General features: G+C 67.5%; 2 protein-coding genes across 2 annotated transcripts; one reads left to right on the forward strand and one right to left on the reverse strand.

The window, feature by feature from the left end:
• Positions 1-1,532: 1,532 nt before the first annotated feature.
• Positions 1,533-15,828, forward strand: MAN2B1 (mannosidase alpha class 2B member 1). The gene is made up of 24 exons (XM_059872104.1): positions 1,533-1,955; positions 2,297-2,399; positions 2,749-2,922; positions 4,444-4,637; positions 6,769-6,901; positions 8,158-8,300; positions 9,321-9,437; positions 9,532-9,614; positions 9,704-9,824; positions 9,922-10,000; positions 10,081-10,190; positions 10,288-10,395; positions 10,485-10,601; positions 10,689-10,913; positions 11,034-11,131; positions 11,213-11,330; positions 11,415-11,533; positions 11,625-11,726; positions 11,806-11,893; positions 12,802-12,882; positions 12,978-13,193; positions 13,823-13,972; positions 15,457-15,559; positions 15,650-15,828. Exons 1-24 carry the CDS (start codon positions 1,881-1,883, stop codon positions 15,775-15,777), a joined length of 2,985 nt encoding a protein of 994 aa, XP_059728087.1. The 5' UTR covers positions 1,533-1,880; the 3' UTR covers positions 15,778-15,828.
• On the reverse strand, positions 15,829-21,786 carry TRMT1 (tRNA methyltransferase 1). The gene is made up of 14 exons (XM_059872106.1): positions 21,736-21,786; positions 20,504-20,691; positions 19,440-19,555; positions 19,249-19,361; positions 19,023-19,171; positions 18,854-18,937; positions 18,659-18,728; positions 18,439-18,573; positions 18,237-18,322; positions 16,963-17,071; positions 16,806-16,882; positions 16,584-16,703; positions 16,210-16,321; positions 15,829-15,904 (listed from the first exon to the last, which is right to left on the reverse strand). The coding sequence occupies exons 2-14, from the start codon at positions 20,566-20,568 to the stop codon at positions 15,836-15,838; spliced, it is 1,305 nt and encodes a 434-aa protein (XP_059728089.1). The 5' UTR covers positions 20,569-20,691; positions 21,736-21,786; the 3' UTR covers positions 15,829-15,835.
• Between the last annotated feature and the right edge of the window lie 6 nt (positions 21,787-21,792).

A 21,792-nucleotide genomic window follows, 5' to 3' on the forward strand; every position in this document is an offset into this window, starting at 1 on the left:
GGAATTCTGAGGGGGCTGTGAGGGGACTCAGGCTCTGAAGGGATTCGGGGGGTCTGAGGGGGCTCTGAGGGGCTCTGAGCAGGCTGTGAGGGGATTCAGGAGCTTTGAGCAGGCTCTGAGGGGACTCAGGTGGTCTGAGGGGGCTCTGAGGGGACTCAGGTGGTCTGAGGGGCTCTGAGGGGACTCTGAGGTGACTTTGAGAGGATTTGGGTGGTCTGAGGGTCTTGGGTGGTCTGAGGGGGCTCTGAGGGGACTCAGGTGGTCTGAGGGGCTCTGAGGGGACTCTGAGGTGACTTTGAGAGGATTTGGGTGGTCTGAGGGTCTTGGGTGGTCTGAGGGGGCTCTGAGGGGACTCAGGTGGTCTGAGGGGGCTCTGAGGGGACTCAGGTGGTCTGAGGAGGCTCTAAGGGGGCTTTGAGGGTGCTCTGAGGGGACTCGGGTGGTCTTAGGGGGCTCTGAGGGAATTCTGAGGGGGCTGTGAGGGGACTCAGGCTCTGAGGGGATTCGGGGGACCTGAGGGGGCTCTGAGGGGACTCTGAGCAGGCTGTGAGGGGATTCAGGAGCTTTGAGGGGGCTCTGAGGGGACTCGGGTGGTCTGAGGGGCTCTGAGCAGGCTCTGAGAGGACTCGGGTGGTCTGAGGGGGCTCTGAGCAGGCTGTGAGGGGATTCAGGAGCTCTGAGGGGGCTCTGAGGGGACTCGGGTGGTCTGAGGGGGCTCTGAGCAGGCTGTGAGGGGATTCAGGAGCTCTGAGGGGGCTCTGAGGGGACTCAGGCGGTCTGAGGGGGCTCTGAGCAGGCTCTGAGAGGACTCGGGTGGTCTGAGGGGGCTCTGAGCAGACTGTGAGGGGATTCAGGAGCTTTGAGGGGGCTCTGAGGGGACTCAGGTGGTCTGAGGGGGCTCTGAGCAGGCTCTGAGGGGACTCGGGTGGTCTGAGGGGGCTCTGAGCAGGCTGTGAGGGGATTCAGGAGCTCTGAGGGGGCTCTGAGAGGACTCGGGTGGTCTGAGGGGGCTCTGAGCAGGCTCTGAGGGGATTCAGGAGCTCTGAGGGGGCTCTGAGGGGACTCGGGTGGTCTGAGGGGCTCTGAGCAGGCTCTGAGAGGACTCGGGTGGTCTGAGGGGGCTCTGAGCAGGCTGTGAGGGGATTCAGGAGCTCTGAGGGGGCTCTGAGGGGACTCGGGTGGTCTGAGGGGCTCTGAGCAGGCTCTGAGAGGACTCGGGTGGTCTGAGGGGGCTCTGAGCAGGCTGTGAGGGGATTCAGGAGCTTTGAGGGGGCTCTGAGGGGACTCGGGTGGTCTGAGGGGCTCTGAGGGGGCTCTGAGGGGACTCGGGTGGTCTGAGGGGGCTCTAAGCAGGCTCTGAGGGGATTCAGGAGCTCTGAGGGGGCTCTGAGCAGGCTGTGAGGGGATTCAGGAGCTCTGAGGGGGCTCTGAGCAGGCTGTGAGGGGATTCAGGAGCTTTGAGGGGGCTCTGAGGGGACTCGGGTGGTCTGAGGGGGCTCTGAGCAGGCCCTGAGGGGACTCGGGTGGTCTGAGGGGGCTCTGAGCAGGCTGTGAGGGGATTCAGGAGCTCTGAGGGGGACTCGTCGTGGGCGGGGCCTCGGGAGCCGCCACTGTTCATTGGCCACTGGTCGTTTCCCGCCGTTGCAAACGCCCTCCCAGGTAGCTGTCAATCACACAATCTCCTCCACCTCATTGGCTCTCATCTGTTGTCGGTCCAGTGCTGTTCCCCTTAGGCCCCGCCCCTTTTTGCACCAGCAGCGAATCAGAATGTGAGGCGCGGCCTAACGGATTTTCCCAGCCATCCATTGGCTGCCGCACCCCGGGGGGGCGGAGCGATCCCGCGTGTCATGTGAGGGCGCGGTCACGTGAGCGCGGGTGTCATGGCGGTGCCCGGGGCGGCGGCGCTGCCGCTGCTGCTCCTCCTCACCGGGGCTGCCGCGGGCTGCGGGTACCAGGTGGGAGCGGGACACCCGTGACACACGGACTGGCGGCACCGGGATTGCCCGGGGATATGGGGCAGGCGGTGGAGGGGGGGCTGGATAACGGGAGCTTCGATAGGCTGGGGATACCGGGAAGCGCTGAGGGGGAACCGGGGCGGTCTGAGGGAACGGGAACTGGGGGAACTGGGGGCGCTGGGATGGGCTGGAGACTCTGAGGAAACGGGAACTGCGAGCATTGGTTTTGTAACCGCTTCCGGAGCTCAACGGCCACGCCGGGGGGGGATCCCGGTGGGTTCCGGTGGGTCCCGGGGGTGCCGCGGGCCCAGCCCGGTCCGAACCCCCCCGAACCCCCCCAGTCGTGCCCCCCGACCCGGCCGGACATGCTGAACGTGCACCTGGTGCCGCACTCGCACGACGACGTGGGCTGGCTCAAGACGGTGGATCAGTACTACTATGGGGGTGCGTGGGGACACCGGGGACACCGGAGGGGGGGGGACAGGCCACCGGGGGACACGGGATATCCCCAGGGCTGCTGTCCGGGGTGGGAGTGGTGGCACCTGAGGGTGGGAGTGTGGGGCTGACGTGGCAGGGGGACACTGAGTCACACCTGTGGCTGCCCTTTGTCACCTTGGGTTTGTCGCGTGGCACTTGGTGCGTGTCCCCTCTGCGGCCAGCACCCTCCCAGGGATGTCCCCTGTCCCCACCCCGGGTTTTGGGGTGACCGATGCCCCCCGTGTCCCCAGCCCCAGGGTTTTTGGGGTGTCCCCACCCAGTTTTTGGGGTCACCCGGTGTCCCCCCTGTCCCCAGTGCGGAACAAGGACCAGCACGCGGGGGTGCAGTACATCCTGGACTCGGTGGTGGCCCAGCTGGCCGCTGTCCCCTCCCGGCGCTTTGTCTACGCCGAGGTGGCGTTCCTGGCACGCTGGTGGCAGCAGCAGGAGCCGGCCACGCGCAGGCTGGTCAGGGAGCTGGTGCAGCAGGGTACGGCAACTGGGAGGGACTGGGAGGGGCATTGGGGGCACTGGGAGGGACTGGGAGGGACACTGGGGGCACTGGGAGGGGCATTGGGGGCACTGGGAGGGACTGGGAGGGGCATTGGGGGCACTGGGAGGGACTGGGAGGGGCATTGGGGGCACTGGGAGGGACATTGGGGGCACTGGGAGGGTCATTGGGGGCACTGGGAGGGACTGGGAGGGACATTGGGGGCACTGGGAGGGGCATTAGGGGCACTGGGAGAACTGGGAGGGACTGGGAGGGACACTGGGGGCACTGGGAGGGACTGGGAGGGGCATTGGGGGCACTGGGAGGGACTGGGAGGGGAATTTGGGGCACTGGGAAGGACTGGGAGGGACATTGGGAGAACTGGGAGGGACTGGGAGGGGCACTGGGAGGGACTGGGAGGGACACTGGGAGAACTGGGAGGGACTGGGAAGGGAATTTGGGGCACTGGGAAGGACTGGGAGGGACATTGGGGGGACTGGAATGGACACTAGGGGCATGGGAGGGACACTGGGGGCACTGGGAGGGACACTGGGGGCACTGGGAGGGACACTGGGGGCACTGGGAGGACTGGTATTTTGGGGTGCTGTCCCCCCGATGGGGTTTTGGGGCGCTGTGGGTGTTCCCTGAGTGGATTTTGGGGCTCAGGGTCCCCTCCTGAGGGGATTTTGGGGTGCTGTGGGTGTTCCCTGAGTGGATTTTGGGGTGCTGTGGGTCCCCTGAGTGGATTTTGGGGTGCTCTGGGTGTTCCCTGAGTGGATTTTGGGGTGCTGTGTCCCCCGGGGGGGCTGATGCATGAGCGTTAAGGCAGCAGCCCACTACGGGGGGGCCCTGCAGCAGCTGGCCCTGGGGATTTTGGGGTGCTGTGTCCCCCCTGAGTGGATTTTGGGGTGCTCTGGGTTTTCCCTGAGTGGATTTTGGGGTGCTGGGTCCCCCCTGAGTGGATTTTGGGGTGCTGTCCCCCCCAGGGAGGCTGGAGCTGGTGGGGGGGGGCTGGTGCATGAGCGACGAGGCAGCAGCCCACTACGGGGGGGCCCTGCAGCAGCTGCCCCTGGGGATTTTGGGGTGCTGTGTCCCCCCTGAGTGGATTTTGGGGTGCTCTGGGTTTTCCCTGAGTGGATTTTGGGGTGCTGGGTCCCCCCTGAGTGGATTTTGGGGTGCTGTCCCCCCCAGGGAGGCTGGAGCTGGTGGGGGGGGGCTGGTGCATGAGCGACGAGGCAGCAGCCCACTACGGGGGGGCCCTGCAGCAGCTGCCCCTGGGGATTTTGGGGTGCTGTGTCCCCCCTGAGTGGATTTTGGGGTGCTCTGGGTGTTCCCTGATGGGATTTTGGGGTACTGTGGGTGTTCCCTGAGTGGATTTTGGGGTGCTGGGTCCCCCGGGGGGGCTGATGCATGAGCGTTAAGGCAGCAGCCCACTACGGGGGGGCCCTGCAGCAGCTGCCCCTGGGGATTTTGGGGTGCTGTGTCCCCCCTGAGTGGATTTTGGGGTGCTGTCCCCCCCAGGGAGGCTGGAGCTGGTCGGGGGGGGCTGGTGCATGAGCGACGAGGCAGCAGCCCACTACGGGGGGGCCCTGCAGCAGCTGGCCCTGGGCCGGCGCTTCCTGCGCCGCCTCTTCGGGGGCTGCGGCTCCCCCCGCGTGGCCTGGCAGATCGACCCCTTCGGGCACGCCCGCGAGCTGGCCGCCACCTTCGCCCAGGTGGGGGCACCCCGGGAGCCCGACCTGGGCACCCCCAAACCTCCCCAGAGCTTCCTGGGCACCCCCAGAGCTTCCCAGAGCTTCCCGGGCACCCCCAAACCTCCCCAGAGCTTCCCGGGCACCCCCAAACCTTTCTCTGTACCCACAAACCTCCCCAGAGCTTCCCGGGCATTCCTGGAGCTTCCCAAACCTTCCTGGGCACCCCCAAACCTTCCTGGGCACCCCCAAACCTCCCCAGAGCTTCCTGGGCACCCCCAGAGCTTCCCAAACCTTCCTGGGCACCCCCAAACCTTCCTGGGTGCCCCCAAACCTCCCCAGAGCTTCCTGGGCATTCCTGGAGCTTCCCAAACCTTCCTGGGCACCCCCAAACCTTCCCGGGCACCCCCAAACCTCCCCAGAGCTTTCTGGGCATTCCTGGAGCTTCCCAAACCTTCCTGGGCACCCCCAAACCTTCCTGGGTGCCCCCAAACCTTCCTGGACACCCCCAAACCTCCCCAAACCTTCCTGTGCACCCCCAAACCTCCCCAGAGCTTCCCGGGCATCCCCAGAGCTTCCCAAGCCTTCCTGGGCACCCCCAAACCTTCCTGGGTGCCCCCAAACCTTCCTGGACACCCCCAAACCTCCCCAAACCTTCCTGTGCACCCCCAAACCTCCCCAGAGCTTCCCGGGCATCCCCAGAGCTTCCCAAGCCTTTCCCTGCACCCCCAAACCTCCCCAGAGCTTCCCAAACCTCCTCAGAGCTTCCTGGGCACCCCCAAACCTCCCCAGAGCTTCCTGGGCATCCCCAAAACTTTCCCTGCACCCCAAACCTCCCCAGAGCTTCCCAAACCTTTCCCTGCACCCCCAAACTTCCCCAGAGCTTCCTGGGCACCCCCAAACCTTCCCGGGCGCCCCCAAACCTCCCCAGAGCTTCCAGGGTACCCCCAAACCTTCCCCTGCACCCCCAAACCTTTCCCTGCACCCCCAAACCTCCCCAGAGCTTCCCGGGCACCCCCAAACCTTCCCCTGCACCCCCAAACCTCCTCCTGCATCCCCAAATCAGTCTCGGGATCCCCCAAATCAACCTGGGATCCCCAAACCTTCCCCTACACCCCTAAATCACCCTCAAGATCCCCAAACCACCCTCAGGATCCCTCAGCACCCCCCCCAACCTTTTTAGGGACCCCCTGTGCCCCCCAGATGGGCAGTGATGGGGTATTGGGGACCCCCAGTGCCCCCAGATGGGGATTTGGGGACCCCTATGACCTCAGATGGGGATTTGGGGACCCCCAGTGCCCCCAGATGGGGATTTGGGGACCCCCATGACCCCTGTGCCCCCCAGATGGGCTGTGGTGGGGATTTGGGGACCCCCAGTGCCCCCCAGATGGGGATTTGGGGACCCCCGTGACCCCCATGCCCCCCAGATGGGGATTTGGGGACCCCCATGACCCCAGATGGGGTGTTGGGGACCCCCGTGACCCCCATGACCCCAGATGGGGATTTGGGGACCCCCATGACCCCAGATGGGGATTTGGGGACCCCCATGACCCCCGTGCCCCCCAGATGGGGATTTGGGGACCCCCGTGACCCCCGTGCCCCCCAGATGGGGATTTGGGGACCCCCGTGACCCCCGTGCCCCTCAGATGGGCAGTGATGGGGATTTGGGGACCCCCATGACCCCCGTGCCCCTCAGATGGGCAGTGATGGGGATTTGGGGACCCCCAGTGACCCCAGATGGGGATTTGGGGACCCCCATGACCCCATGACCCCAGATGGGGATTTGGGGACCCCCATGACCCCCGTGCCCCCCACATGGGGTGTTGGGGACCCCCAGTGCCCCCAGATGGGGATTTGGGGACCCCCATGACCCCAGATGGGGTGTTGGGGACCCCCATGACCCCAGATGGGGATTTGGGGACCCCAGTGACCCCCATGACCCCAGATGGGGATTTGGGGACCCCCATGACCCCCGTGATCCCAGATGGGGATTTGGGGACCCCCGTGCCCCCCAGATGGGGATTTGGGGACCCCCGTGACCCCCGTGCCCCCCAGATGGGCTATGGTGGGGATTTGGAGACCCCCGTGACCCCCGTGCCCCCCAGATGGGCAGTGATGGGGATTTGGGGACCCCCGTGACCCCCGTGCCCCCCAGATGGGCTACGACGGGCTCTTCCTGGGCCGTGTGGACTACCAGGACAAGTGGGCTCGAGAGCAGCTCCGGGAGCTGGAGCTGATCTGGAGGGGCAGCGACAGCCTGGACCCCCCCCGCGCCGACATCTTCACCGGTGACCCCCCGGGACCCCTGACCGGGACCCCCAGACTGACCCCGGGACCCCCAAACTGCCCCCGAGACCCCCAAAGTGCCCCCGAGACCCCCAGACTGCCCCCAGGACCCCCAAACCACCCCTGGGACCCCATAACAGTGACCCCCAGACTGCCCCTGGGACCCCCAGACTGCCCCCGGGACCCCTGACCGGGACCCCCAGACTGCCCCTGGGACCCCATAACAGTGACCCCCAGACTGCCCCTGGGACCCCTGACCGGGACCCCCAGACTGACCCCGGGACCCCCAGACTGCCCCCGGGACCCCCAAAGTGCCCCTGAGACCCCCAGACTGACCCCGGGACCCCCAAAGTGCCCCTGAGACCCCCAGACTGCCCCCAGGACCCCCAAACCACCCCTGGGACCCCATAACAGTGACCCCCAGACTGCCCCCGAGACCCCCAGACTGCCCGTGTCCCCAGCCCTGTCCCCTGTCCCCAGCCCTGTCCCCAGCCCTGTCCCCAGCTGTGTCCTGTGTCCCCTGTCCCCAGCCATGTCCCTAGCTGTGTCCCCTGCCATGTCCCCAGCCCTGTCCCCAGCCCTGTCCCCTGTCCCCAGCCATGTCCCCAGCTGTGTCCTGTGTCCCCAGCCCTGTCCCCAGCCGTGTCCCCTGTCCCCAGCCCTGTCCCCAGCCCCCCCACCCCGGGGGCCGGGGAGGTGACAGCGCTGTCCCCTGCCATGTCCCCAGCCATGTCCCTGTCCCCAGCCCTGTCCCCAGCTGTGTCCTGTATCCCCAGCCCTGTCCCCTGTCCCCTGTCCCCAGCCCTGTCCCCAGCCGTGTCCCCAGCCATGTCCCCTGTCCCCAGCCCTGTCCCCAGCCGTGTCCCCTGTCCCCTGCCATGTCCCAGCCCTGTCCCCAGCCCTGTCCCCAGCCGTGTCCCCTGTCCCCTGCCATGTCCCAGCCCTGTCCCCAGCCGTGTCCCCAGCCCTGTCCCCTGTCCCCAGCTGTGTCCCCAGCTGTGTCCCCACCCCGGTGGCCGGGGAGGTGACAGCGCTGTCCCCAGCCGTGTCCCCTGTCCCCAGCCGTGTCCCCAGCCGTGTGCCCTGTCCCCAGCTGTGTCCCCAGCTGTGTCCCCACCCCGGTGGCCGGGGAGGTGACAGCGCTGTCCCCAGCCGTGTCCCCTGTCCCCAGCCGTGTCCCCAGCCGTGTGCCCTGTCCCCAGCCGTGTCCCCAGCCCCCCCACCCCGGTGGCCGGGGAGGTGACAGCTCTGTCCCCAGGGATCCTGCCCAACGTGTACGACCCCCCCGCGGGGCTGTGCTGGGACCAGCTCTGCACCGACCCCCCCGTGGTGGACGGGGACGGCCCCGAGCGCAACGTGGACGCCGTGGTCACCTCCTTCCTGCAGGCAGCGGCCACCCAGGTGGGGACAGGGGCATGGGGGGGGGTCCCGGGGGTCCCTGTACCCTGGGGTGGGGGTCCTGGGTGTCCCTGTCCCCTGGGGTGGGCTTGGGATGGCAATGTGGACACCATGGTCACCTCCTTCCTGCAGGCAGCGGCCACCCAGGTGGGGACAGGGAGGTGGGGGGGGGGTCCCAAGGGTCCCTGTCCCCTGGGGTGGGGGTCCCGGGTGTCCCTGTCCCCTGGGGTGGGCTTGGGATGGCAGTGTGGACACCATGGTCACCTCCTTCCTGCAGGCAGCGGCCACCCAGGTGGGGACAGGGAGGTGGGGGGGGGTCCCAGATGTCCCTGTCCCCTGGGGTGGGGGTCCCAAAGGTCCTTGTCCCTTGGGATGGGTTTTTTGGCTGGCCCTGTCACCTGGGATGGGGTTCCTTGGTGTCCCTGTCGCCCTGGGGTGGGGGTCCCGAGTGTCCCTGTCCCATGGGAGGGGATCCCTGGCTGTCCCCACGCCCCGGGTAGGGGTCCCTGGCTGTCCTCATGCCCTGGGCGGGGGTCCCTGGCTGTCCCCATGCCCTGGGTGGGGGTCTCTGGCTGTCCCTGGCTGCCCCCATGCCCTGGGCAGGGGTCCCTGGCTGTCCCTGTCCTGGGGCGGGGGTCCCTGGCTGTCCCTGGCTGTCCCCATGCCCTGGGCGGGGGTCCCTGGCTGTCCCTGGCTGTCCCCATGCCCTGGGCGGGGGTCCCTGGCTGTCCCTGGCTGTCCCCATGCCCCGGGCAGGGGTCCCTGGCTGTCCCTGGCTGTCCCTGGCTGCCCCCATGCCCTGGGTGGGGGTCCCTGGCTGTCCCTGGCTGTCCCTGTCCTCCTGGGGCGGGGGTCCCTGGCTGTCCCTGGCTGTCCCTGTCCTCCTGGGGCGGGGGTCCCTGGCTGTCCCTGGCTGTCCCTGGCTGTCCCCATGGCCCGGGCGGGGGTCCCTGGCTGTCCCTGGCTGTCCCTGGCTGTCCCCATGCCCCGGGCGGGGGTCCCAAGCCCTGTCCCCCTCCCCAGGCCCGGCAGTACCGCACCAACCACATCCTGATGACCATGGGCTCCGACTTCCACTACGAGAACGCTCACCTGTGGTTCAAGAACCTGGACAAGCTCATTGCCCACGCCAACGCCCGGGTGAGGGGCTGTCCCCAACCCCCCCACGGTGTCCCCAACCCCCTCCCGATGTCCCCAAACCCCCCCTGACCCCCCCTCCCCACTCTGTCCCCAGCAAGCCAACGGCAGCCGCGTCCACGCCCTGTACTCCACCCCCTCCTGTTACCTGCGGGAGCTGCACCGGGCCAACCTCACCTGGTGAGGGCGGGGCCGAGGGGCAGGGGAGGGGCCGAGGGGCGGGCAGGACGGACAGACGGACGGACAGACAGCTGGGGTGTCCCACCCAGGCCCCTGAAGACGGACGATTTCTTCCCCTACTCGGACGGGCCCCACCAGTTCTGGACCGGCTACTTCAGCAGCCGCCCGGCCTTCAAGGGCTACGAGCGGCTCAGCAGCGGCTTCCTGCAGGTGGGGGGACACCTGGGCGACCCCTGCAGGTCTTGGGGACCCCCCTTTCGGCCATCAGGGACCCCCCCCTCAAACACCAATCCCACCCCCTCCCCAGATCTGCAGCCAGCTGGAAACCCTGGCCGGGCCCTCGGCACGGGACGGTCCCTACGGCCCTGGGGACAGCTCGGTGCTCCGTGAGTACCTGGGGGGACACCTGGAGGGCACCTGGGGACCCCCCCAAACCCCCCCGACGCCCCCTTTTCACCTGTTCAAGGTGAGGCTGTGGCTGTGGCCCAGCACCACGACGCCGTGGCCGGCACCGAGAGGCAGCACGTGGCCGACGACTACGCCCGGCAGCTGGCCAAGGGCTGGGACAGCTGCCAGGTGAGCCCCACACCTGCCCGGGGCTCCAGGTGGGATTGGTGGGGTGACAAGGGCAGGTCCCAGAGACCCCTCCTCAAATTCTGGCCACCCCTGGCAGGTGCTGGTGGCCAACGCCCTGTCCCTCCTGGGGGGCACCAAGGACCCCCTGGTGTTCTGCAACGCCCTCAACATCAGCGTGTGCCCCCTCAGCGAGACCACCCCTCACGTGAGCACCTGGGGGGGGGGCTTTGGGGGGTGTTTTGGGGGTCTCCAGGGACTGACACCCCCTCCCCACACCGTGTGACCCCTCCCCAGTTCACCGTGATCCTCTACAACCCCCTGTCTTGGGACGTCACCTGGCCCGTGCGGCTGCCGGTCAGGGCCACCTCGTACGCCGTCACCGACCCTCGGGGCCAGCCCGTGGCCAGCCAGGTGAGCCCCTCGCCCACCTGCACCCACCGACCCCCACTCTGTGACCCCCTGTCACCCCCTCACCTGTCCCTGTCACCCCTTCCCCAGGTGATCCCGGTGTCCGGTGTCACCTGGCGGCTGCGGGGCGGCGCCGGGGGGGCCCCGGGGGAGCTCCTGTTCCAGGCCTGGGCCCCCCCCTTGGGCTTCAGCACCTTTGAGGTGAAGCAGCTGAGCCCGGGGGACACCTGGGACCCCTCCAGGTGGCCCTTGGGGACCCCCTTGGACCCCCCCAGGTGGCCCTCGGGGGAGACAGAGCCACAGATCGAGAACGAGGTGAGGGGACATCGAGGGGACATTGAGAGGACATTGGGGGAGGGGTTAAACCAGTTCGGGGGTCACTGGGTGACCTGGGGAGGTGGGGAGGGGGTGACTCACCTGTGTCCCCCCCCCCAGCACCTCCGTGTCCGGTTCTGCCCCATCACGGGGCACCTGCTGGAGATCCAGAACCTGGCCAAGGGCATCTCGCTGCCCGTCTTCCAAAGCTTCTACTGGTGAGTCTGGGGGGGTTTGGATTTTGGGGAGGGGTCCCAGGTGAGGAGGATATCCCCCTGACCCCCCCCTGACCCCCCCAGGTACAAGGCCAGCGCCGGGGATGGGCTCAGCCCCCAGGCCTCAGGTGCTTACATCTTCCGGCCCAACACCTCCACGCCCATCCCCGTGGCCAAACGTGCGACCACACACCTGCTCAAGGTGGGCAGGGGTCCCGGGGGGGGGGCGTCCCTGGGATTTGGGGAGGGGTCTGCAGGTGTCACTGAGCGTTGCCCCCCTCCACAGACGGCGCTGGTGCAGGAGGTGCGGCAGAACTTCTCGCAGTGGTGCTCGCAGGTGCTGCGGCTGCGCCCGGGCCAGCCTTACCTGGAGCTGGAGTGGACCCTGGGGCCCATCCCCGTGGGGTGAGCCTGGGGAGGGGTCTGGGGACCCTCCCCCTCCGCCCACACACCTGTCCTGGTGGCGATGACACACCTGTGTCCCTCCCCACCTAAGGGACGGGCTGGGCAAGGAGGTGATCAGCCGCTTCGAGACGCCGCTGCGCACGGCCGGGCGCTTCTACACCGACTCCAACGGGCGCCAGGTGCTGGAGCGCAGGTGAGGGGGCTCAGGTGACCCCCCAGGGGCTCAGGTGACCCCCCGAGACCTCCCCTGGGTCACCCCCTCCCCACCCCAGGCGTGACTTCCGGCCCACCTGGAACCTGAGCCAGACCGAGCCGGTGGCGGGGAATTATTACCCAGTGAACACCCGGATCTTCATCAAGGTACCTGGGCACACCTGGGCACACCTGGGGCTGGGCAGGGCACAGCTGGGGCTGGGCAGGGCACACCTGGGCACAGCTGGGCACACCTGGGGCTGGGCAGGGCACACCTGGGCACAGCTGGGCACACCTGGGGCTGGGCAGGGCACAGCTGGGGCTGGGCAGAGCACATCTGGGCACACCTGGGCACACCTGGGGCTGGGCAGGGCACACCTGGGCACACCTGGGGCTGAGCAGGGCACACCTGGGGCTGGGCAGGGCACAGCTGGGGCTGAGCAGGGCATACCTGGGCACAGCTGGGGCTGGGCAGGGCACACCTGGGGCTGGGCAGGGCACACCTGGGGCTGGGCAGGGCACAGCTGGGGCTGGGCAGGGCACACCTGGGCACACCTGGGGCTGGGCAGGGCACACCTGGGGCTGAGCAGGGCACACCTGGGCACACCTGGGGCTGAGCAGGGCACACCTGGGCACACCTGGGGCTGGGCAGGGCACACCTGGGCACACCTGGGGCTGGGCAGGGCACACCTGGGCACACCTGGGGCTGGGCAGGGCACACCTGGGCTCACCTGGGGCTGGGCAGGGCACAGCTGGGGCTGGGCAGGGCACAGCTGGGGCTGGGCAGAGCACATCTGGGCACACCTGGGCACACCTGGGGCTGGGCAGGGCACACCTGGGGCTGGGCAGAGCACATCTGGGCACACCTGGGCACAGCTGGGGCTGAGCAGGGCACACCTGGGGCTGAGCAGGGCACACCTGGGCGCACCTGGGGCTGAGCAGGGCACAGCTGGGGCTGGGCAGGGCACACCTGGGCACACCTGGGGCTGAGCAGGGCACACCTGGGCACACCTGGGGCTGGGCAGGGCACACCTGCACCCCACCCCTCCCTCCTCACACCTGTCCCACCTGGGCAGGACCAGAAGGTGCAGCTGACGGTGCTGACGGATCGCTCGCAGGGCGGCAGCAGCCTCCTGGACGGCTCCCTGGAGCTCATGGTGAGCCGGCCACACCTGGCCACACCTGGCCACACCTGGGCAGAGGTGACCCCACAGAGGGCGCACCTGTGCCATCTCACCTGCGCCCCCTCCAGGTGCACCGGCGGCTCCTGCACGACGACAACCGGGGGCTGGGGGAGGCGCTGAACGAGCCAGGTGTGGATGGGCGGGGCCTGGTGGTGCGGGGGCGGCACCTGGTGCTGCTGGACACGGTGGAGGCCTCACCTGAGCAGCACCGGCCGCGGGCACAGGAGCTGGTGACACCGCCCACCGTGGTGCTGGCACCGGGCACGGGGCCTCACCTGCGCCAGGTGAGCGTGGGGGGGGCACACCTGGGAATGGAGGTCCCACCTGGGAACGGGCTGTGGGGGCCACTGCGGGTGGGGCTGCTGGGTCACCTGGGCCAGGTGAGGAGGGAGAAGCTCACCTGGTGGGGTCACCTGGGCCAGGTGAGGAGGGAGAAGCTCACCTGGTGGGGTCACCTGGGCCAGGTGAGGAGGGAGAAGCTCACCTGGTGGGGTCACCTGGGCCAAGTGAGAAGGGAGAAGCTCACCTGGTGGGGTCACCTGGGCCAGGTGAGGGGTTGTGGGGTCACCTGTGACAGCTGAAGGGTTCTGGGGTCACCTGTGCCAGGTGAGGGGTTCTGGGGTCACCTGCGCCAGGTGAGCAGGGCAAGCTCTCCCTGCAGCCTCACCTGCACCACGTGAGTGGGGTGGGCGGCTCTCCCTGCAAGCTCACCTGTGCCAGGTGGGCAGAGAGGGGTTCTGGGGTCACCTGTGCCAGGTGAGCAGGGAGAAGCTCACCTGGTGGGGTCACCTGTGCCAGGTGAGGGGTTATGGGTTCACCTGTACCAGGTGATCAGGGTGGGCTCTCCCTGCAGCCTCACCTGCGCCAGGTGGGCGGGGCTTCCGCACAGCCTCACCTGTCCCCCCCCCCGCAGGTGTCGGGGCTGCGCCGGGCGCTGCCCCCCAACGTTCACCTGCTGACGCTGGAGCCGCGCGGCGCCGGCGCCGTCCTGCTGCGCCTGGAGCACCTGTACCAGGTGGGGGAGAGCCACAACGGCTCCCGGGCCGCCAGCGTGGACCTGACGGTACCTGGGGAGGGGGGCACACCTGGGGAGGGGGGTCAGTGCTGGGGGGGGCACACCTGGGGGTGGGGTACACCTGGGAGTGAGGGCACACCTGGGGAGGGGGCACACCTGGGGAGGGGGGTCAGTGCTGGGGGGGGCACACCTGGGGGTGGGGTACACCTGGGGGTGGGGGCACACGTGGGGATGGGGGTACACCTGGGGAGGGGGGTACACCTGGGGAGGGGGCACACCTGGGGATGGGGGCACACCTGGGGAGGGGGGCACACCTGGGGAGGGGGGCACACCTGGGGAGGGGGCACACCTGGGGGTGGGGCACACCTGGGGATGGGGCACACCTGGGGGTGGGGGCACACCTGGGAAGGGGGGCACACCTGGGGGTGGGGCACACCTGGGGATGGGGCACACCTGGGAGTGAGGGCACACCTGGGGATGGGGCACACCTGGGGATGGGGAGGGGGCACACCTGGGGAGGGGGCACACCTGGGGATGGGGGCACACCTGGGGATGGGGCACACCTGGGGATGGGGCACACCTGGGGAGGGGGCACACCTGGGGATGGGGGCACACCTGGGGGTGGGGGCACACCTGGGGAGGGGGCACACCTGGGGATGGGGTACACCTGGGGAGGGGGCACACCTGGGGATGGGGCACACCTGGGGATGGGGGCACACCTGGGGAGGGGGCACACCTGGGGATGGGGTACGCCTGGGGATGGGGCACACCTGGGGAGGGGGCACACCTGGGAGTGAGGCACACCTGGGGAGGGGGCACACCTGGGGAGGGGGGTCAGTACTGGGGGGGGCTGAGCTTGTGGGGTCACCTGTGCCAGGTGAGGGGTTGTGGGGTCACCTGTGCCAGGTGCCCGTTTTGGGGGTCCTGAGGCTCCTCCAGGGGGTCCCTCCCTGCTGCAGCCCCCGGGGTGGGATTGGGGAGGGGTCTCTGCCCTCTCCCCCCCACCCTGGGTTGGGTTCTGGGGTTATTTGGGGAGGGGTCTCTAACAGCCTGGGTTGGGGTCTGGGGGATATTTGGGGTGACTTTGGGGGGTCTCTGCCCTCTCTCCCTAGCCCGGGTTGGGGTCTCTGCAGTATTTGGGGAGGGGTCCCTAACAGCCCAGGTTGGGGGTCTCGGGTCTCTGGGGTTATTTGGGGAGGGGTCTCTAACAGCCCCCAGAGCCCGGGCTGGTCTCTGGGGTTATTTGGGGAGGGGTCTCTAATGCCCCCCCACCCCAGCCTGGTCTCTGGGCTATTTGGGGAGGGGTCTCTAACACCCCCCACCCTGGGTTGGGTTCTGGGCTATTTGGGGAGGGGTCTCTAACAGCCCCCACCCTGGGCTGGTCTCTGGGCTATTTGGGGAGGGGTCTCTAACAGCGCCCCCAGCCCAGCCTGGTCTCTGGGCTATTTGGGGAGGGGTCTCTAACACCCCCCACCCTGGGCTGGTCTCTGGGCTATTTGGGGAGGGGTCTCTAACCCCCCCACCTCCCCCAGACCCTTTTCTCGGCCTTCACCGTCACCTCGGTGCAGGAGATGGCCCTGGGGGGGGACATCCCCCTGCCCAGCGTGTCCCGCCTGCTCTGGAACACCCCCACAGGTATCAGGGGGGTGGGGGGGCTCGGGGCTGTTTTGGGGAGGGGTCCCGGGGGTCTCACCCCCCCCCTCAACCCCCTCACGACCCCCCCAGGTACCCCCAAACCCCGGCGGGGGGCGGGGCTGGACCCGCGCTGCGTGAGGCTGGAGCCGATGGAGATCAGAACCTTCCTGGCCTCTGTGCGGTACCGGGGGTCCGGGGAGGGGCTGGGGGGGCTCTGAGGGACGCCCCCCACCCCCAAAAAATGCAAATTTCAAACTCCCCCTCCCCAATTTTGGGTCAGATTTGTTTTATTGGGGAGGGGGGCTCGTGGGAGTAGCAGCACTGCTCGCCTCGGGGACAGGTGCCCTGTTGGGGGGGGCAAAAAGGGGGGGTTAAACCTGCCTCAAAACCCCCCCTCTGCGCTCAGACCCCCCCTCTGCATTCACAGACCCCTCCTCTAATTCCTACACACCCCCCCCCCAAAATCCCCAAGCCCCCTCCCCATATTCCAGCCACCCCCTCTTTATTCCCACCCCCACTTTTATTCCCCATTTTATTTCTCCCTTTATTTCCTGCACCCCCCCCCTCTATTCCCACACCCACCCCGACTATTTTAGGGATCCCCTCCGTATTTTGGGGACCCCCTCCCCATTTTGGGGACCCCTCCCCACCTCCTTGAAGCGTTTGCAGGGGAATTGTTTCAGCCCGGCCCCGTCCGGGCGCTGCCTCCTCTTGTTCTGGAGCCTCTCCCTCTTCTCCTGCAGGGAGGGGGCGATGCCCCCCCTGGAAAAGGCTGGGAATGAGCTGGAGACCCCCCCCCCAAATAGGGGAGAGGGCGAGGGGTACCCCCAAAAAAGGGGAGAGGGTGAGGGAGACCCCCCCCAACAAAGAACAAAGCTGGGGGTTCACCTCGGTTATTTTAGGGGGGTTTCGGCCCCACCACGAGTGAAAAAAGGGGGGAATGTCCCCTTAAAAAGGGTGGGGGGCACCTGAACCCGCTTTAAAAAGGGTGGGGGGCGCCTGAACCCCCAAACCAGCCCCTCACCCTGGCTTGGCCCTGGCCTTGGGACCCCAGAAAGCTTCGGGGTTCTCGGGGAATCGCTTCAGGCCGCGCCGGCGGGAGCTGGGGTTGGCGTCCTCGTGGAGGGCAAAGGAAGCCTGGAGCCTTGGAGAGGGATAAAGGGAGGGGGATCAGGGGGTTTGGGGGGGCTCCTAAAATGGGTCTGGGGTCTCCCCAAAACCCCAAACCCCACCCCGGGGGTCCTACGTGGGTTCCACCGAGAGGATCCGGGCGGCCGGGCTGGAGTCTGGGAGCCGCTCCAGCTTCACCGGGTGGAGCTTGGCCTGGGGAAAAAGGGTGGGAAAAGGGGGGGTTCAGCACCCCCTCTGAGCGTGGGGAGGGGTCTCCCGAGCCCCCTCCTCACCCAGCAGCGCATGATGTCCCAGAGCACGGCCGGCGGCGCGTCCGTCTTGACGGCGTTGCGGCAGGCGTGGGACAGCGAGACGCGGAACCCCGCGTGCAGCAGGGCTGACCTGGGGGGGCACAGGGGGGTTTGGGGGGTCCCCCAGGGGGTTTGGGGGGGCTCTGAGGAGATTAGGGGGGCCAGGATGGGGTTTGGGGGGTCCCCAAGGGGGTTTGGGGGGTCCCTGAAGGGGTTTGGGGGTCCCCGAGGTGGTTTTGGGGTCTCTGAGGTGGTTTTGGGGTTCCCCGAGGCGGTTTTGAGTTCCCCGAGGCAGTTTTGGGGTCCCCGAGGCAGTTTTGGGGTACCCGAGGCGGTTTAGGGGGTCCCGGAGGTGGTTTTGGGTTCCCCGAGGTGGTTTTGGGGTCCCTGAGATGATTTTGGGGTCCCCGAGGCGGTTTTGGGGTCCCTGAGATGATTTAGGGGTCCCCGAGGTGGTTTTGGGTTCCCCGAGGTGGTTTTGGGGTCCCTGAGATGATTTTGGGGTCCCCGAGGCGGTTTTGGGGTCCCTGAGATGATTTAGGGGTCCCCGAGGTGGTTTTGGGTTCCCCGAGGCGGTTTTGGGTTCCCCGAGGTGGTTTAGGGGTTCCCCGAGGCGGTTTTGAGGTCCCTGAGATGATTTAGGGGTTCCCTGAGGTGGTTTTGGGGTCCCTGAGGTGGTTTAGGGGTCCCTTAGGTGGTTTAAGGGTCCCTGAGATGATTTAGGGGTTCCCCGAGGTGGTTTAGGGGTTCCCCGAGGCGGTTTTGAGGTCCCTGAGGTGGTTTTGGGGATCCTGAGATGATTTAGGGGTTCCCCGAGGCGGTTTTGGGGACCCTGAAATGGTTTTGGGATCCCGGAGGCGGTTTTGGGGTCCCTGAGGCAGTTTTGGGTTCCCTGAGGTGGTTTTGGGGTTCCCGAGGCGGTTTAGGGGGTCCCGGAGGTGGTTTTGGGTTCCCCGAGGCGGTTTTGAGGTCCCTGAGGTGGTTTTGGGGTCCCCGAGGTGGTTTTGGGTTCCCCGAGGTGGTTTTGGGGTCCCTGAGGCGGTTTAGGGGTCCCTGAGATGATTTTGGGGTCCCCGAGGCGGTTTTGGGGTCCCTGAGATGATTTAGGGGTCCCCGAGGCGGTTTTGAGGTCCCTGAGGTGGTTTTGGGTTCCCCGAGGTGGTTTTGGGTTCCCCGAGGTGGTTTTGGGGTCCCTGAGGCGGTTTAGGGGTCCCCGAGATGATTTAGGGTTCCCAAGGCGGTTTTGGGGTCCCCACCTGAGCTGCAGCAGCGACGGCGTGTTGCTGCGGATGGTGCTGCTCAGCCCGTCCAGGGTGTAGTACAGGGGGACATCGCTCAGCTCCTGTCCCACCGACACCCCCAGAATCACAGCCAGCCCCAAAATCGGGGTGTCCCCACCCCCAGAGTGTCCCCACCGGGGTGCCACCCCCCTGCCCTCGGGGGTGTCCCCTCTGTCACCTCGGCGATGACGCTCAGCATCCCCCGCATGCGCGGCTCCGTCGGGAAGCGCCCGGGGCTCCTCTCCAGCGCCGCCAGCACCCCCTCCACAAAGGTGGGGTCGTGCAGGGGCTCAGCCCACACCGGGCCCCCCACCTTTAGAGAGGGGAAAAAAGGGGGTTCAGGGTTTTTTTGGGGGTGCTGAGGTGTTTTTGTTTTGTGGGGAGGGGGCTGCACGCACCTGGTGGCGCTGCTGGCAGAACTCGCAGGTGGGACCCACGGGCGGCCCCGTGGCTGGGCTGTACTTGAAGCTGGAGAGAGAGGGGGGGAAGATGGGGTTAAACCCCCCTAAAAAATCATGGGGACCCCCCCAAAGGTTTTGGGGGACCCCAGAAAGGCTCTGGGTGAGGATGGGGGGGGGACAGGGGGGCTGTACCTGCTGCCGTGGCTGGTGGCCCTGCCCAGGCGCTGCAGGTGGTGCGAGCCGCACCCCACGCAGTGAAACACCAGCGCCTGCTTGCTGGGGAAAGGGGGGGGAATAAAAACAGGGTCAGGGCGGGTTTGGGGGTGCACAAAGACCCCCCAAAACCCCCCCCAAAACTCACCTGGCCGAGGCCTTGACCTTGGCCTGGCCCGTGAAGACCCTGACGAAGACGCGCACGTAGAAATCGGCGCTGACCGACAGCAGCGGCACCACGAAGCGCTGGTAGCAGTTGGCGCGGAGATCCAAGCTGTGCAGGATGATCCTCAGAGCCTGCCAGGTGACAAAAGGGACAATGGGGACACGGGCCACCCCCTCTGCGAGCAGAGGACCCCCCCCCCAGCACTGACCATCTCGTGGCAGAACTTGCCCTTGAGGGACACGGCGCCGTATTTGCTGTAGCAGGTCTCGGCGCTGTTGCCGGCCATCACCGCCATGTCCGTGCAGGTCACGCAGAGCAACCCTGGGAAGGTTTGGGGGTTCAGGGGAGGGTTTGGGGGGGGGGGTCCCAGGAGAGGTTTGGGGGTCCCCCAAGACTCACCCCCCTCGCTGACGGCCTGCACGGCCGCGTCCAGGAAGGGCGCGGGGCTCCCGTAGGGGTCCAGGTCGATGACGTCGAAGGGTTGGCGCTGGGCTTTGCTTTGGTACATCAACATCCTGGGGAGGGGGGGACCCCAAAGACCCCCCCCCAGATCCTCAGCACCCCTTTGGGGACCCCTCTGGGGCACCCACAGAGATTGGGACCCCCTGAGTGGGGTCTCAGCTTGGGGACAAGGGTGGTTGCTGACAGCGCTTGGGGACATGGGGACAAATTTTGGGGGGAAAAGGGTTTGGGACCCCCCCCGAGACACCAAAGTGGGGCGGGAGGTCGGGGTGCCCATGGGGACACTTTGGGGACACCTGCCAGCAAAGCCCTGGGCAGTGCCAGGGGGTTGGCCCTGATCCCAGTGGGATTTGGGGTCACCTGGTGTGATCCCAGTGGGGTTTGGGGTCACCTGGTGTGATCTCAGAGGGGTTTGGGGTCACTTGGTGTGATCCTAATTGGGGTCTGGAGTCACCTGGTTTGATCCCAGTGGGGTTTGGGGTCACCTGGTGTGATCCCCCTGGGATTTGGGGTCACCTGGTGTGATTTCAGAGGAGTTTGGGGTCACCTGGTGTGATCTCAGAGGGGTTTGGGGTCACCTGGTGTGATCCCAGAGAGATTTGGGGTCACCTGGTGTGATCCCAGTGGTGTTTGTGGGTTTGGGGTTACCTGCCATGACCCCAGTAGGCTTTGGAGTCACCTGGTGTCACCCCAGTGGGGGTTTGGGGTCACCTGGTGTGGTCCAAGTAGGGTTTAGAGTTACCTGGCCTGATCCCAATGGGGATTTGGGGTCACCTGGCATCATTCCAATGGGGATTTGGGGTCACCTGGTGTGATCCCAGTGGGGTCACCTGCCACGATCCCATTGGGATTTGAGGAACTGGGGTCACCTGGCACAATCCCAATGGGATTTGGAGTTACCTGGTGTGATCCCAATGGGGTTTGGGGTCACCTGGCATCATTCCAATGGGGATTTGGGGTCACCTGGTGTGATCCCAGTGGGATTTGGGGTTTGGGCTCACCTGGCATCAGCCAGCCGGGGTGTCACCAGCCCCCCGACGCCGTTCCTGGCCACGTTCCTCTCCATCAGCTCGGTGGCCCGCGGGGAGCAGTCACTGGCCACGACGGCCCCGAGCCCCGGCACCTCCCGGGCGAAGCGCACGGAGCGCAGCCCCGAGGCTGCCAGGGCCTCCAGGACACGGAGCCCACCCTGGGGGGGCACAGGGAACCCCAAAAATCACCCTGGAACCCCAAAAATCACCCTGGGGGGGCAGAGGGGCTCAGGGACCCCCAAAATCCCTCCCAGGAGAAGCGCACGGAGCGCAGCCCCGAGGCCGCCAGGGCCTCCAGGACACGGAGCCCACCCTGGGGGGGGGCACAGGGAACCCCAATAATCACCCTGGGGGGGCAGAGGGGGGGCAGGGACCCCCAAAATCCCTCCCAGGAGAAGCGCACGGAGCAGAGCCCCGAGGCCACCAGGGCCTCCAGGGACACGGAGCCCACCCAAGGGGGGGGCACAGGGGGGGTCAGGGAACCCCAAAAACCACCCTGAGGGAGTCAGAGGGGGCCCAGAAACCCCCAAAACCCCTCTGGGGGGGTCAGGGACCCCCAAAAATCACCCTGGGGGGGCAGAGGGGATCAGGGACCCCCAAAATCCCTCCCAGGAGAAGTGCACAGAGCAGAGCCCTGAGGCCACCAGGGCCTCCAGGACACGGAGCCCACCCCAAGTGGGGGGCACAGGGGGGGGCTGAGACCCCTCCAGGTCAGAGGGGGGTCAGGGAACCCCAAAATACACCCTGGGGGAGGTCAGAGGGGGCCTGGGACCCCCCAAAACCTTCCTGAGGGGACACAGGGAACCCCAAGATTCACCCTGAGGGGGACCAGGGACCCCCCAAAAATCACTCTGGTGGGGTCAGCGAGGCCAGGGACCCCCTCCAGGGGCACTGGAAAGGGGTCAGGGGCACCCAGGGACCCCCAAAAATCCCTCTGAGGGGTCAGGGAGAGCCCAGGACCCCCCCCAGGGGGGTACATGGGGGGGTCAGGGGGGCCCAAGACCCCCCCCAGGAGCACAGGGAAGGGGTCAGGGGAGGCCTGGACCCCCAAAAACCACCCTGGGGGGGCACAGGAGGAGTCAGGGACCCCCATAACCCCCCCCCCAGGGGCACAGGGGGGGGCTCAGGACCCCCCTAGGGGCGCAATGGGGTTCAGGGGATACCCAGGACCCCCCCCAGGACCCCCAGACCCCCCTCCCCACCTCGCAGGGCTCTCCCGGCCGCGCCGTCCCGCGGGGTCTCGGGGGCTCCCGGGGGGT

Source organism: Haemorhous mexicanus, chromosome 34, assembly GCF_027477595.1.
Source record: "Haemorhous mexicanus isolate bHaeMex1 chromosome 34, bHaeMex1.pri, whole genome shotgun sequence".
NCBI lineage: Eukaryota > Metazoa > Chordata > Aves > Passeriformes > Fringillidae > Haemorhous > Haemorhous mexicanus.